Source organism: Phyllostomus discolor, chromosome 1 (genome assembly GCF_004126475.2).
Source record: "Phyllostomus discolor isolate MPI-MPIP mPhyDis1 chromosome 1, mPhyDis1.pri.v3, whole genome shotgun sequence".
Classification (NCBI taxonomy): domain Eukaryota; kingdom Metazoa; phylum Chordata; class Mammalia; order Chiroptera; family Phyllostomidae; genus Phyllostomus; species Phyllostomus discolor.
This window is the reverse complement of record NC_040903.2, coordinates 81,143,131-81,158,926: the sequence shown is the minus strand read 5'-3', so window position 1 is coordinate 81,158,926 and position 15,796 is coordinate 81,143,131. Positions and strand designations below refer to the sequence as shown.

The window sequence follows — 15,796 nt, the reverse complement described above, 5'->3', positions numbered from 1 at the left end:
ATGACTGAGTGAGTACAGCAACAAATCTGCATCAAATTTTGCATTATGCTTGAACATTCCTCTGTGGAAACTATTCAGATGATTCAGAAGAATGCAGCTATGGGCAACTGGTACTGGACAGCTTAATCAAGACAATGCTCCCACTCAAGTACCATGTTTCATGCAGTTTTTTTTGTGAAACATAAAATCACCCAGGTAACTCAGCCCTGCTACAGCCCAGATTTGGTGCCTTGCAACTTCTGGCTTTTCCCAAAACTAAAATCACCTTTGAAAGGGAAGAGATTTCAGACCATTGATGAGATTCAGAAAAATGCGATAGGGCAGCTGATGGTGATTGGGAGAACTGTGGAGGTCCCAAGGTACATACTTTGAAGGGGACTGAGTTGTTGTCCTATATACAATGTTTCTTGTATCTTGTATCTTCTTCAATAAGTGTCTCTATTTTTCATATTATATGGCTAAATATCTTCTGGACAGACCTTGTATAACTCTAACACACTTCTTGTCCAATAATATATATATATATATATATATATATGTATGTAGGTATATATATATATATATATATATATATAGTTTCATAAATGTTATTTATTCTTTTAACTTTTATAGTCAACCAATGGATAACAAATATAGAAAGCTTATTATGGTTTCAGAGTAGACTGTAAACATAAATAGTAAACACTGTAGTAAGAAAAAAAGCTGGCATAAGAAAGGAGCTGGAAGAGGGAGAAAGGTGGAAGAAAGTTGAGATACTAATTCAATCATGTGCCGGAGCCAGCACCAATCCTAACGCAGTCACATCATGCTGGTACCTTAGAATATTGGTCATAATGTAATGGAAATCAGGTAATACTATACCCTTCTCCCCTAAGCCAGTTTATTACTAGTACTTCACAAGATATCCTTCCTGTACAGTTAGAAGGAGTATCAATACTCCCATTTATGAAACAAAAACAGCAGAATGAGTATATTATTTAAAGGAAAAATTGTAACCTACAGAAAATCTAATAATAATTTTACTTTATTAAATTTTGACTGTTAAAAGGGGAATGGATGAGAGAGTAATATAAGTAACTAAGTCACCCTCTTTCTTGAGTGAGTTAATAAATACTATCTTAAAAAATAGAGGTGTTGAAAGTTATGGAGTTACACATTGGAAGAGTTAAAACCAGAAGCATTTAAAAGAGGTTGCTTCTAAGAGGTACTGGCCTGTGGGAAGTGTGGCAAAGTAGACTGTGGCTTTTCAACAATCCTTTCTCTAGTATTTGCTTAAGGATATTTTACTTACTAATTGCACAAATGAAATTTTCCTGAGCACTTAAACAGCAATTACAAACTCATATTCTCTTGCGTGTATCACTTCTAAGAAATTTTTGAACATCACTTAAAATTTTATTAAATTCCACTTATAATTTCAAAATACAAACACCTAAAGACACAGATTTATAAATCTAATTTTTAAAACTTTCCTATACATTTTTATGAATTTAACAAATTAAAATTTATGAATATATCAAATTTCTTGGACATTTTTAACATATTAAGAATCAAACCTTTAACTACATAATCAGAACTATCTAGACAAATACAACTATGAATTAAGGCATTCTAAGAATTTCAACTAAAATTACAAGTCAAATATGTCATTTTCTCTAGTTTGCCAGACTTTTAAAAATCTGAAATATGTAAAAGCTGACAAAACATGTGCAACACAACTGATCATTTCACAGCTTATCACCCTTGTGTAAATGCTACTTGTACAAAAGTCTTCATACTATATCTCTTTATGTATAACTGAATGGTTATTTTTACATATGTTTCTGAAGTGACAAGCACTCCCAGTGGAGAGAACAAAATCAGGATCTCAGGACCTCCAGCCCCTCGGTGTACCCCTTTGGGGTTAACACTTCAGACCCCCATTACCCGGCTGAGCCTCTCTCTTCCTAGGCTGGATCCTGGCTACATGCGGGCTGCACAGTGTGGCGCTGGCCCCCTTGGACACGTCCAGTCTCACCCATGCCAATCTTCATTGTCCCTTCTTTCAACTTCTTAATACAGTTTGTGTGGAAAAAATTTTGTATCCACCCCACCTCAGGTGGCCTCTCATCTCCACTGCCTGATTTCCACTGGAAAGACCTTTCACCCTCTTTATCTCTTTTTTACTAGCCTCATCGGCCTTATTTTATAGTCACATATATAAATCATCACCAATCAATTATTCAGTAGCAATTAGGATAACACGAGGAAGGAGAATTATAGGGTGTGAAATGTCTCAGAAAGTGTTGTATTTAAGAACTGTAGCCTCCTTTCTTTATAGTTACTGTTTTATGATCAAGCAAATTAGATTGGCCAAATTTAATACTGGTGGAGCCTTTGGATATTAAAATTTAAAAGTATTTCTCCCTAGTGAAACCAGCTTCTGTTTGGAAGCTTCACAGCAATTATTCTCTCCTGTCATATGTACCCACTGACAGGCTGAGCCTGAATTAATGGGTAGGTCAGGACGTGTAGGGATAGGAGGGCTACAGAGGATTTCTTTCTCCAGGAAGTGGTTTCTAAGCTGAGTAAATTGGCATGGGGGGTTGGCCGTCAGGGGTGTTCAAAACAGAAACTTCATGCCTGAGGGCTCCAGAGTTAAAAAGGAGCATGAAATGTGTAAGATGCAACACTCATTGAGAATTTTCTAAGTAGCTGGCATTATTTTAAACACTATTTATAGTGCATTATTACAACGGATGGGGAAACAGAGGCAGCAAATGATTAATTTCTTTATGCACGGTTACACGGAGTGTAAGCGATGGAGCCTTGACTGGAACGCAGGCAGTCTGGCCCCAGGAAATGGGGCAATCCAGATGCGCTGGGAAGAGTGGTGGGAGGTGCAGCCAGGGAGGAAAGCAGATGCCTGGCATGCACACCATGTTCAAGATTTTGAACAACGGTATGCTAATCCGAGGACTTCAAGGAGAGAATTGGTGGATCTTATTTACATTTTTCAAAGTGTCTCTCTGGCTGCACTGTGGAGACCAGATTAGAGGGCGAAGAGTGGGACAGGGAGACCAGTTAGGGCAACACTGTGGGGGAATAGGAGAGCCCGTGGGATCATCCTCTGCATTGTGGGTGGTTGGAGAGGTATGGCCGACGTTTCAGAGATTAGGCTGAGCTCAAAGTCCTAATTAAAGAACAAAACAATATTCAGGGAATTCAATCAGATGCATTTTGCATAAATAATCTCCTTTTAGAATGTCGTTGTCTAGTGTTCATAGCCATTTTTCTAGAGAAATGCAAGGCCGTTACAGGCACACTTTGTGATACGTACTCTATGCAGTAAATAACAGAACCTGTTTTCTGGCTTCTGATTCAGAGCTTTGGGAATTAAGTCACTAACAGCACACTCAGGTGTTTACAAAAATTCAAATTGTCAAAATACTTTCTGTCCATGACCTCAGAGAATGAAGAGCTCTGAGAATTATTAAATTAGCTACTTGCAAGGTACTGGTTGGCACCTGCACCGGAGAAATGCGGAGAAAGCCCGCGGTGCTCCCAGTGGAGGCCTGTGCCCAGCCTCCCTCCCGGAGCCCTCAGGCAGGCTGGGCTCCTGGTGGAAAGGAACTGCAGAGACACTGGATGCCTTACTCTCACCCGAGTTCCGAAAATTAATAGTTCTCCCCCAAACAAAGGAAACTGTGAGTTCCTAGACCAAGTGAGATCAGTCAGGGAGTATCTGTGTATACTTCTTTATCTTTTGTTGACTTTGGAAAGCAAAAATTATGATGGCAAAAACTTTTTTTCACTCTTTCTTCTTCACAGCATAAGAATGAGTGGAAGCAGAGAGGTGACTTGTTATCAACATAATAAAGTCTGATTACCCTGTTAACTATCAACTGCTTATTTTATAGTTACTGTTTTATGTTCTAGCGAATTAGATGGCCGTATTTAAAACTGAAAAAAAGATTTCTCTCTGGAGAAACAAACTTCTGCTGGGAGAATGGTGCCGTAATTGCTCCCTTCTGCACCCACTGATTCCTTGAGCCAAAAGACTCATTAACACTGTGGACCAGAGAAATTGGAGTTTTTAAAATCGCTCTTTGGTTATAGATTCTGCTTCACACAGAAGAAAAAAATTATTTAGAAGTGAACTAAATATATATTCACATCTAAAATTACTTTTTAAGTCATAATAAAACTATAAATTGCATTCAAGTTTTAAAACATGGAATTATGTTAACATTTATATTTCTCTAATATTTAATTTCTACCTTCAGCTACTGTTTTTACTTTATTCAGGTTGATAGGTGCATGATTTTCCATGCTCATTTATCATAAAGTCAATCAAATTGTACCATTTACAAAAAAACCATAGTTACATATGCACAGAAAAACAAACCCAGGAAACAGATGCTTCCCTGTTGAGAACACTTGTTAAAAATCAGTAGTTGAAACCCTGGCTGGCGTAGCTCAGTGGATTGAGTGCGGGCTGAGAACCAAAGTGTCCCAGGTTCGATTCCCAGCCAGGGTACCTTCCTGGGTTGCAGGCCATAACCCCCAGCAACCACACATTGATGTCTCTCTCTCTCTCTCTCTCTCTCTCTCTCTCTTTCTCTCTCTCTCTCTCTCTCTCTCTCTCTCCCTCCCCCTTCCTTCCCTCCCTAAAAATAAATAAATAAAATCTTTAAAAAAAATCAGTAGTTGCTCAGGAGCAAATAAGTGAGATAAAGACATTTCAAAGACATATTTTTCACTTGATTGAAGATTTAGATCGTAATATATTCTTTGGTGCCCCCAGAAAGTAATGAATTCCTTCTCCAGCCCTAGTGGCCTCTTGCTCCCTGTTTAGCTATTTCCATGTCAGGTAGAGAGTAGTCGATTGAGTCGCACTATAAACTCAATAGCATCCTTCTCTTTCTCATTGTTTAAATATTCCAAGATTAGGGAATTCTTACTGACCAGAAACTTTTTATAATCCAAATGGTGTAAGTTATGGTTTTAACACCATGGCCTCAGCCATCTCCTAGAAACGGGCCGGTCCACGTCTCCTTCAGGGGGAATTCGCTGTCAGGCCACTCCGTGTGGAAGGGTGGGCACAAGGGTGTTACCTGGGCCAGAGTCAGTTTCCTTGTTGAACATTAAAGTGACCATACTGAATACTGCCAGAGGCTGTTATATTGTTAGGTATAAAGATAAAAGTGAATTATACTTTTCAAAATGAAATCTGATATTCCTGAATTTTAGATAACATATAGGAGCCTCTATTGCTTCATTGATGTAATTTCCACTGCTTGACATTTTGTATTCTATAGTCTATTAGTTTACTCGGCTTCAACTAGATTGGATCCTGTAAGTGATTCTTAAACTATAAAACTATATAGCCTCAACCCTCTATCCTTTTTGTCTTAATGATATTCTTACAGACCTCAGGGCAACATTTTTTAACATGACCTTAGCAGTCTAATTTGTGCCTGCTTGTAGGCACAGTACAGCCCCAGACACCATGTTTTGGAAGAAATAGTTGAGTGTGTGCATGGGGCTCTGTTGTTTCAATCAGGTTGGCATTGGAGAAAGGCAAAGAGAAATGAAATATTAGAAATTTACATGCAGCAGCAATGAGCGGAGCAGTGAAAGAGTGAAATGTGTAGGTAGGACGGGACTTTTAAAAATGCTTCTTTGTCTGTCTGAGAAGCTACCAGGGATCACTCTTAGGTTGGCTTCCTAAAAGCAGACCCTAAGGTGATCATTTAAATGAAAGCCACTCACTAGGATTGTTTCTAAGAAAGACTTACAGAGGATTGGGAAGTGGGAAATCAGGCAAAAAAAGGTACAATATCAAGCAGGTCTTGCAGAAGACGGTGCTTCAGAGAGGTCCTGACAGATGCGGCAAGGAAGAGTCTCATGCCCATCCGTTGCTGGCTGAGGGCTGCATCCAAGAATGTGAGTTATCTGGCCCTTCTGGCTCTCCTTGCTCTGGCAGCCAGAGGGCAGTCCGCCGACAGGGAGACCCAGGTGCTGGCTGTCGCAGGGAAAGCACAGTGGAATCTGGGGTGTAGGAAAGGGACAAGGAGACTCATGGGGGTCAGGGTGGAGCACTGACAATGTCTGCTGCAGCAGCCGAGAAACAACTTCTATATTGGTTCTATGAAACCTGCAACCGCAAACATTCCACTGCAATAGAATCCTCCAAGACAGCTAGGAAAAACTCAACCCTATAAGACATTTCAATCACTATGAAACAAAGCATAATTTCCTTCATGTAGATAGCCAGATACACTCTCCCTGAATGACATAAAGTTTATTATATACTGAAAATAGGAAATATCATTCCCCCATTTTCTGTGAGGGGTTTAAACAGATGAAGAAAAAAGGCCAGTTGTGAGTTGAAACCCAAACATAGACTCTTCCTCTCCCTAGATTTCCTGTATTTTTCTGATTGCTAAAAGACGATATGAGAACAAGAAATGAAAAAGGCATTTAAGATCTCATTTAATTTCTTTTTATCTAGTTTATTTTCCAATTGCAGTTTACATTGATTATTATTCTGTACTAGTTTCACGTGCCCAGCAAAGCAAGTTAGAAAATCATGTACTTTACACAGTGGCCCCCCACTGCTTCAGATGCCCACCTGGCCCAGGCGTCCCTAGTCCCCAGGCTGGGACCAGTACTAGTCTGTGGCCGGTTAGGAACCGTCTGCACAGCAGGAGGTGAGTGGTGGGCCAGGGAGTGAAGCTTCTCTTGCATCACCTCCTGAGCTTCGCCCCCAGTCCTCTCCCTGCCCCTCCACCCCACCCCCATCCATGGAAAAATTGTCTTTCACAAAACTGGTCTCTGGTGCCAAAACCGTTGGGGACCACTATAGTTACCAGGATATTATTGATTCTATTCCCTACCTATGCTGTAGTCTACATCTCTGTGACTACTCTGTAACTACAAATTTGTACTGCTTAATCCCTTCACCTCCTCACCCAGCCCCCCAAACTCCCTCCCCATAACAATTGCCAGTCTGTTTTCTGTATCTATGAGTCTGTTTATATTTTGTTTATTTTGTTCTTTAGATTCCACATGTAAGTGAAATCATATGGTCTTTGTCTTTCTCTCTCTGGCTTATTTCACTTAGCATTAATACCCTCTAGATCCATCCATGCTATTGCAAGAGGTAAGATTTCTTTTCTTTTTCTGGCTGAATAATATTTCATTGTGCAAATCACAGCTTTTATACCCACTCATCTATTGGTGGGCACTTGGCTTGCTTCCATATCCTGGCTATTGTAAGTAATGCTGCAACAACACAGGGGTCATGTTTCATTTAAGATCTCCTTTATGAGTTTTTAAGACTAAAATGTTAAACATATATTGTATCAAAATACAAAGGTAACCTTCTCTCCCCCAACCCCACCACAAGAAAACACTAAGTAGCGAGGGCAAACTGAGACATGCTTGCCTGATAGTATTTTCTTGGTGCACTGATTCAAATGGTTCTAAATAGGAGATTTTTAGAGCATGAGAAATTTGAAGAGATGATGGTGGTGGTGTCACTTCAGCGTAGTTTCTAAAATGTGCTATTTCCTTTACACCATTTTAAGATTGCCTTCTGAATTCTAAAAATGCTCTGTGTTCCTTGACAGAAACTATAGCATATTGGAGCACGTGCAAGTGTATGTATGAATGCTCAGTGTTATTATATGATGTTACATTTATGTAATATCTTTTTCCCAAAGCCTCAAGGCATTTTATTGAAATAGTCATCTTTATCTTCAGCTACTTTTTTAATCCAAAGTTCTAAGTTTTAGAGGTTTATGGAAATTGAAAGCAGTTACGTGGCCTGTCTTCATCACTTGAGAACCTTGTATTAACTGTATTCATTGCAGTGCATATACTGGGCGATCACGGACAAAGAATATACGCTTGCCTATTGCCTTTTAATTATAGTTACTTTGGGTATGTTTTAGTTCCTTAGTAATAAAAGTTAAATTTTTCTTTTTAAAACACTTTAGATACACATGGAATATTCCAGTTAAATGGACTGAAGATAATGTGTCGCGTATTACATTCTACAATAGATCAGAAACAAGAGGTAAATGTCATCAATTTATTTCTTCTTTGGATTAATATGATATAAATATAAAAAATATCAGTAAAGCTGAAACCTATAATGTAAATTTTAGCTAGAAGAGATATCCTAAATAGTTTATTGATGTGTACAAATACTTATCTACAACCATGAGAACTTTCCTACCTTGATATATTCTTTTTAATGATTTACCATGACTGACACAATACAAATTCCATATTCAAAGGAAAAGTGTCATATGCTCGACAATTGGAAGATCTGTCTATGTCATCTTCTTCTCTTTCTCCCTTCCCTCCCTCCCTTCTTTCCTTTCTTCCTCTTTCTTCCTTTCCTTTATTTCTTTATACCAGATTAGTAAGCTGTTGAAATTTTTTAAATGTTATATGACAAGCCTGGTTTTTTAAATGCTATTATTAAGTTAAACCTACCATTTTCCCAAATCAACATATTGGAATCTTCAAATTAGCTTTTCTGAGCTGTGAGTTGTCATTAATAGCTCAAGACACTATCAGTATCTATATCCACTCACCCATCCATCCATCCACCCATCCACTAGCTCCCTAAATGAATTACCTGGCACTTGCCTGTGTTAAAATTCAGCTGTGACTGTTCTGCTCACTTAAATTGAGATGCATGTATTTCTGTATCCTGTCTCCACTGATTTGTCTTTTTCTTTCTTGGAAAATTTTACTTATATAAAAACAAGGAGTACTTGTAACATGTTGTCTCCTTCAAATCACTGAAAAAATAACATAAGCCATGCTTTAGCACCCATCCCAGAGGAATCCTGCTTTTTATACTTTACCATTGTATTTGTTTAATGTTTCAAAACCATTGCTTATCTAAGACAAATGAAACACTTCTTCACCCCCTCACACTAAGACTTGGTTTCAGAATAGCATTTGGTAAGGGAGGGAAGTGGGTTTGGCTGGGGTCGGGGGTGGGGGGGTGGTGGGAGGAAAATGCAGACAACTTCTAATTGAACAACAGCAAAATAATTATTAAAAAAAAAAAGAATAGCATTTGGTATGAAATTTCACCCTGGATTCTTAAGCATGGAAGTATTTAGATCACCTATCTTTTATATGCATATATCTATTTGCTCCTGAAAAATATTCTAAAATATTAGGTATTATTTCCCCTGGAAATTAAAATTTTACTCTATTTTCAGTAGATTATTTATAAAAACAGCTTTATTGAGTTACAATTCACATGCTATGCAATTCACACATTTAAAGCATACAGTCCAATATCATAGATACATGTAACCATCACCACATGCAATTTTAGAACATTTTAATCACCTCACAAAGAAACTCCAAACTCTTTAGCTGTTAACACCTCCATCCTCCCATTCCCCTCTCCCTAAGCCACCATTAATCTACTTTCTGTCTTTATAGATTTGCCTGTTTGGGAAATTTCATGTGAAAGGAATGGTGTATGTAGTATTTTGTGATTGCATCTCTCACTTAGCATAATGCTTTTGAAGTTCATTCCTCTCACAGCATGCGTTAGTATTTCATTCCTTTTTATTGCCAAGTTATATACATTGTCATATCAATATAGCTTTTATATACCTAGCTATCAGTTGATTGGCATTTTTTATTGTTTCTGCCCTTGGGCTATTATGAATAATGCTGCTATAAACACTTGTGTAGAAGTTTTTGTGTGGATAGAATAGGTTTCTTCACCTTTGGTTTTTTTTAAAACTTTCTTTATAAATTGTTTTTGGGATTTTAAAAAATTTTTACTGTAATCTCTACCAGCTTTGCAATTGTCCTGCTAAGATCTTTTTTCTGTGGCTCTTACCACAAAACTTTCTTTTAGTCATTTATGGTACAATTACTTGAATTGTGATTGATAGTTTTTCTGAACTCCTCCAGAATTCCCAGATCAATGCCATTTTCTCTTGGTATTTTATGATTATGCTCTGTTTGAGTACTAAGTTCTATTTTTTCTGAGCTGTCTTCTGATCATTTTCATACTCATAAGCACATTTGCCAAAGGAAGATGGATAATCAGAAGAAAGACAGCTTTAAAAATGTGTAATAGCACTGATTGAAGGCACAATAAGGCCAAGATTCCATTGGGAGGTTTTCAGTAGATTTGATTTAACTATTACCACATATTTTCCCCATTGGTAACCATTCGTTAACTGAAGATTGGAGAAATGTCTTGGAAACTGCCTGATTTGCTGTGTACAAATTTAAAAGCATGAATAATTGATTTACACTGACACAATTTCCCCATAATTTTTATAAAGTGAGGTTTCTATACAGTGAATTTTCCAGATAACTAAAGCTTACTCAAATGCTGATGTGGCTCAGTAGATTAAGTGCCGGCCTAGCAATTGAAAGGTTGCTGGTTCAATTCCCCGTCAGGGCATATGCCTGGTTGTGGGCCAGGTTCCTAGGTGGGACAGTGTGAGAAGCAACCAAGTATCTCTTGCACAGAGATACTTTCTCTTCCTCTCATTCTTCCTTCCCTCCTTCCCCTCTCTCTAAAAAAAGAGTAAATTTAAAAAGTTAATAACAATGAAGATTTTTAATATATTATTTATATATTAGAATATTTGAATAATAAATTGCACCTTTGATTAAATAAATAATCGATTCTTTCAGGCAGGTATTTATTGAGGACTGACTTATGTGCCAGACCCGGGGATAGGCATGGAGACAAACCGAAGGGGGAAAAGCGCAGTGCTTACCCTGCGGCACTGAGTGTCCAGGGAGGGCGTGGGCCGTCAGCAGGCACATATAATGCTGCGTCGTAAGTGCCTCCTGTGGTGACAGCAAAGGGAGCTTCCTGGAGAAGCACTGGCCTGGATTTGGGGGTTCAGGAAAGGTCATAAAGAAAGAGACATCTAGGCTTAGAGTTAGGGGGCCTAAAGGTAGAGTTTAAATGGGTGAAGGACTTGACCGAATATAGGCAAGAGTCGTGCACTGGACAGTGAACACTAGCATGAAAGGAAGAGAGCAGAGGGCTCTCACAGTGATGCTCTGTCTGTCTGTCATTACAGTTAACACATTTTTTTTTTCCCTGTAGCTATTGACTCACCTGTCTCGTTTCCGTAGAATATTCCTTGAGGAAATGGAGCTTATCTTTTGTTGTTTTCCTATATCTCCTGCAGGTACCTAGTAATTGTTTATTGAATGAATGAATCAATGAATCAATGAATTAATTAATAAACTCTAATGCCCACAGCGCTTTGATGACAAAACCTATTTTTATCGGAAACTTCAGAATCATGACGAGTCACTTAGCCAAAAGCAAACTAGCCATCTTTCCCTACATCAAAGTGCCTGCTCCATTCTTAGGCTGTACACTAAGTCCCCCTTTCCCATTTGGGGACACCCTCCCCTCTCAGCTGAGTGTACTGAATGGGCAATCAGCTCAGGTTACCAGCCTTACCTCCCTCCTCTTGGCTGCTTTGATGACTCACCAGTTAGAAATTTCCCAGGCACTGGTGGGACTTCCCCCAAGGTCTTTTATTTACATGTTATATATAACAAAAGGAGAGACTCTTGCCCTGAAAAATCTCTCTTCTTGCCCTCTGTAGTGCATTTTATGCTGTCAGTTTTATTAATTCTTATTCCTAGTATTATTACTTTATATTTTAAACAGCACCATTGCTGTTTAAGTTTCATGTGATTTGTCTTTTCTTTTCAAAGTAAATTATAAGCTCCCTGAAGATACAAACCACACATCAGACTTCTTGTCCCCTGCCCACCCTGTTCCCAACAGGGTGCTGTGCCCATCCAAAAACTTGCTAAGAGTTTAGTAAGTCATTGCTTAATAAAGGCTTGCTTGCCACCACGCTGCTATGCTTTTAGAGATGACCTGTGCATCCTTCATGCCTCTGTCTTGAGTGTTACCTGCTATTTTGGCTATTGTAAGTGCATCTACATTTAGTAGTATTCCACCTTTTTGTTTTTAATCTCCTGCTTTCTAACATTTAGAATAATTGAAGATTATCACGATATCAGATAACTAATCTTGCTGAAACATAATATTTTAAAATAGGCATTTCTAAACACATATGGTCTAGGAGAGGATCTAGGGCATAATCCATCATCAGGACTTTGTGATGACTGACTTCATATTTGGGAACCCATTCTGGATGGTTTAGATGGCCAAATTCTGACTATATATAAGTAGAATATTACTAAAATTTGATGGGAGTCATAGTTAAATTTTTCATATTGAAATAATGATGGGAATATATTTTAAGATTTAATAATAAAGAAAGAACAAAAGATGTTCTTTATCCATTCAAGTTGAGCCTTATGGAATGTTCGGATTTTGATTGGATCATTAATGATTCAGTTCTGCAGGTTCAGAAGCTCAGTTTCATTGATTCAGCCCTGGTCGACAAAGTCTTAGAAGATTTATTCACATAAGTCAAGAGTATCAGAACATTATTTTGTTATTTACACAAATAAGAATGTACTTGCCAAAGTGAACCAGAATACTCATGTCTGATAATTAAGTTATCTCTTTCAAGAAAGAAAGTTTATTTAATAAGGATAAAGAGAGAGCTAAGGTAGATCAGTTATTGGTAGCCTGATGTATTGCATTAACCAGGGGAGTCTAATTATTTAATTTAGAGGCTATCAGTAGTGACTGCATGAAATAAAAATCTCTTATTCATGCAATAGTCCAAGGGAAGTTTTCTTGACTTACCATTTCTCCTAGGTGGTTGTCCCCCATATAAGGAGGACAACCCTTATTTTCATGACACAGGAAAATAATGAAGGGACCAGGCCTAGAAGAAGAGCACTTACTAGTTTTGTCCACATTCATGGACAGTTGTCAGTCATGTATTGCCACCCAGCTGCAAAGGAGGCTGACAAATACAGTGCAGCTGTGCACCCAGGAGGATGTGGGAGCAGTGTGCTAAATAACCGACAGATCTCTGCCACATATACTGTTCTCTGTAGGAGCAAATATGTCGAAAGATCTGGAACATATATACCAGCCCACTTGGGTGCCTGGTTCCCTGGACAGACTGAGACACACCGACAGATCTTCACTGTCCATCCACCCTTGTCTGCAGTTATACCTTCCCCATCGCCAAAATCACAGCCAGTGCCAATCTTCATCAGGGCAGCCAGTTGGCATTTTTCCAGATTTCTGTTTATTATATATTAAATATTAATATTATACCTTTCTTTTCTGGGAGATTCTGTAGGCCATATGCTGAGTTTGATGAGGGACAGAATCATTAATACTTTCTTGACTAAGTAACTTGTTGAAGACATTGCCACAAATGGATGAGTGATGCATTTTACAACATTTCATGTTAATCTTAGTTCCAGAGGTAGAAATTTTCTTCTTGACCCCAAATCCTGATAGTGCATCATCCTCCTTGAAATTTTTAGCTCTCCAGCACTATTTGTATGTCATAAGTAAAAATTATTACCCTTTATCTTTCTGCTGCTTTACTATTATGTGATACATAAAATTTAATAATATATAAGCTGCCACTTTACACTGAAAAATAATTCACGTAAAGATTAATGCAACACAGCATTTTTATAACCAAAGAAAAAGTATTTATTTTCCTAGAAATCTCAGGCTATCACAAGCTGTCTAGTTGTCTAAAGTTTGTTGTAATTATTTATATAAAACAGTATATTAAGGAATTATTATGTGTGCTCTCTTACTGAAATCTATTTGTGTTGAAATGAAATAGCCACTGCATGAAATTTTTAAAAGGTACAGTTATTTGTGTTCTATGTCATCTAAAAATAATAGAAAAAAATTTTCTAGAAGGAGCACCTACCCCAAAATCAATTCATTCAAAATGTGCAGCACTTTTGTGCATAAGATCAGCAAGAAACAAAATAAAGTAATTCATAAATTGAATGATAGAGTGTTGTGTGACCATTAATTTTACATTTTCATGTATATAAAACAAAATTGCAGGTGTTTATAATACAATTCCAAATGAAAAAGATGACTAATTATAAAAACAATAAGGTTCCATTATGTGCATTTTCTGTGTGTGTGTGTGTGTGTGCATGTATATGGAAAATACACATTCATACAGAAGATAAAAACACGTTACTTCCATTCCCTATCTGGAATAAGCATCAGTATTTTAGTTTCAATTACTTCATTATGTAACTAAACAACCAACAGTATTTTGCTGTTGAAAGTAACATGAACTTGGAAAGTCTCTAACTACTAATTTCCTGGATCTCTATAGCTTCCTCATCTATAAAGTGAGAAGAATCACAGTAACTTTAGACAGGCTTAACTAGGTACATATAAAGCACACTAAAATACTGCAGTATTTAGATGGATTGCCAGGAACTTCTCAGTGTTATTTATATTTGCTTTGCTATTTATAGAACTGGAGGCATATCCCCTTTCATAGTAAGGGGGATAGTTACCATCTGCTGTGCACACAACTATATGACCAACACTTTACTGTGTTATCTTATTTAATCTTCACAACAACCCTGTGAGGGAATTTTATCCCTATTTCCCTCACGGTGAACTGGGACACAGAGAGGTAGAGTGATTTAGCCAAGATCAAACCACTAGTAAGTCACAGAGCAAGGATTTTATCCTTGATCTTTAGGACTTGAAAGTCCACGCTCTTTGTCCTGTAACACATGGCCCTGTGCTTAGCACGAGGCTCTCCCCATACAAACATTGAAAGTGTATGTTGCCAGAAGATTAGCTTCCTTTTAACAACTTGTCCATGGGAGAAGGGCAAAGGAAGAAATACTACATGAGTGAGGTAAAAATTTATAATTTGTCAAATGCCTTATTGTCTTGTTGAAGAGGGTACAAATACATTATGAAAAACTACTGTGTCCTGGATATCTTCCAAACCTTGCAAATACTTCCAAAATTTAAATCACCTTTCCTCCCAAACTGACGCATACTCCTCTGTTCTCTAAGGGCAAATTCATTATTCATCCAGTCATGCAAGCCATTTCCCCACCGGCTAACTCTCCACATCAAGTCAGAAAGAGAACTGTGCTGATTTTACCTGTGGTGTGTCTCTCGTATACATCATCTCTTTTCTAATTTCATCATCTCCACTTTAGGGTAAGCCTCGTCTCTCTCGCCTGACATTATTACAGTGGACTCTAGAATCTCCTTCCAATATGTCTCTCATACCACTATCAAAATTATCTTTCTAGAAAACAGACTTAAGCATGTTGTTTCCCTGCTAAAAAGTCTTTACCATCTTATCATCCTCAGAAGATGGATTCCTTAGCAAGGCTTCACAGTGAAGCCCCAGCCCTTATTTCCAGCCTCGTCTCCTATTTTCCAGTACCACATTCTACACTGTCAGTTCACCAAACTGTTTGCAGTTCCTCAAATATACTAAGTAATCTCACACCTTATTTAAATTGTCCATTGTCCTTGCAAGCTATATATAGATATTTATTTATTTAAAAGTATAGGAGTATTCCTAACAAATCTGGCCATGTCAGGGCATAGCTATTATGTGAAGGGTATATTTTACCTAAATCATAAGTCTGTGTTCCTTCGATGTTGAGCTCCTAAAAATCTATTTACTGGAGCCTTATATAAATAGTGGGTGCTACTTTAAAAAGTTAATTCAGAAAAATCCATTGATGAAAAAGCATTGATGTAATCAATTGAAATAAAGTAGACTTTACACAGATAAAATTGGAAGAGCGAGTATGAAATGGATTATAAAGTAAAAAGTGTCACCTTTGGATTTCAGTTTTAGCATAAGCCTTGACA

The 15,796-nt window shown here is 37.7% G+C and overlaps 1 protein-coding gene across 1 annotated transcript in view; it reads left to right on the top strand.

The window, feature by feature from the left end:
• The window catches only part of LOC114492926 (glutamyl aminopeptidase), an 88,096-nt gene that overhangs the window by 49,862 nt on the left and 22,438 nt on the right, over positions 1 to 15,796 (top strand). Inside the window, exon 11 of the mRNA XM_028507564.2 lies at positions 7,986 to 8,065. Coding sequence (XP_028363365.1) covers positions 7,986 to 8,065 — 80 coding nt within the window. The remainder of the gene's footprint in view (positions 1 to 7,985; positions 8,066 to 15,796) is intronic.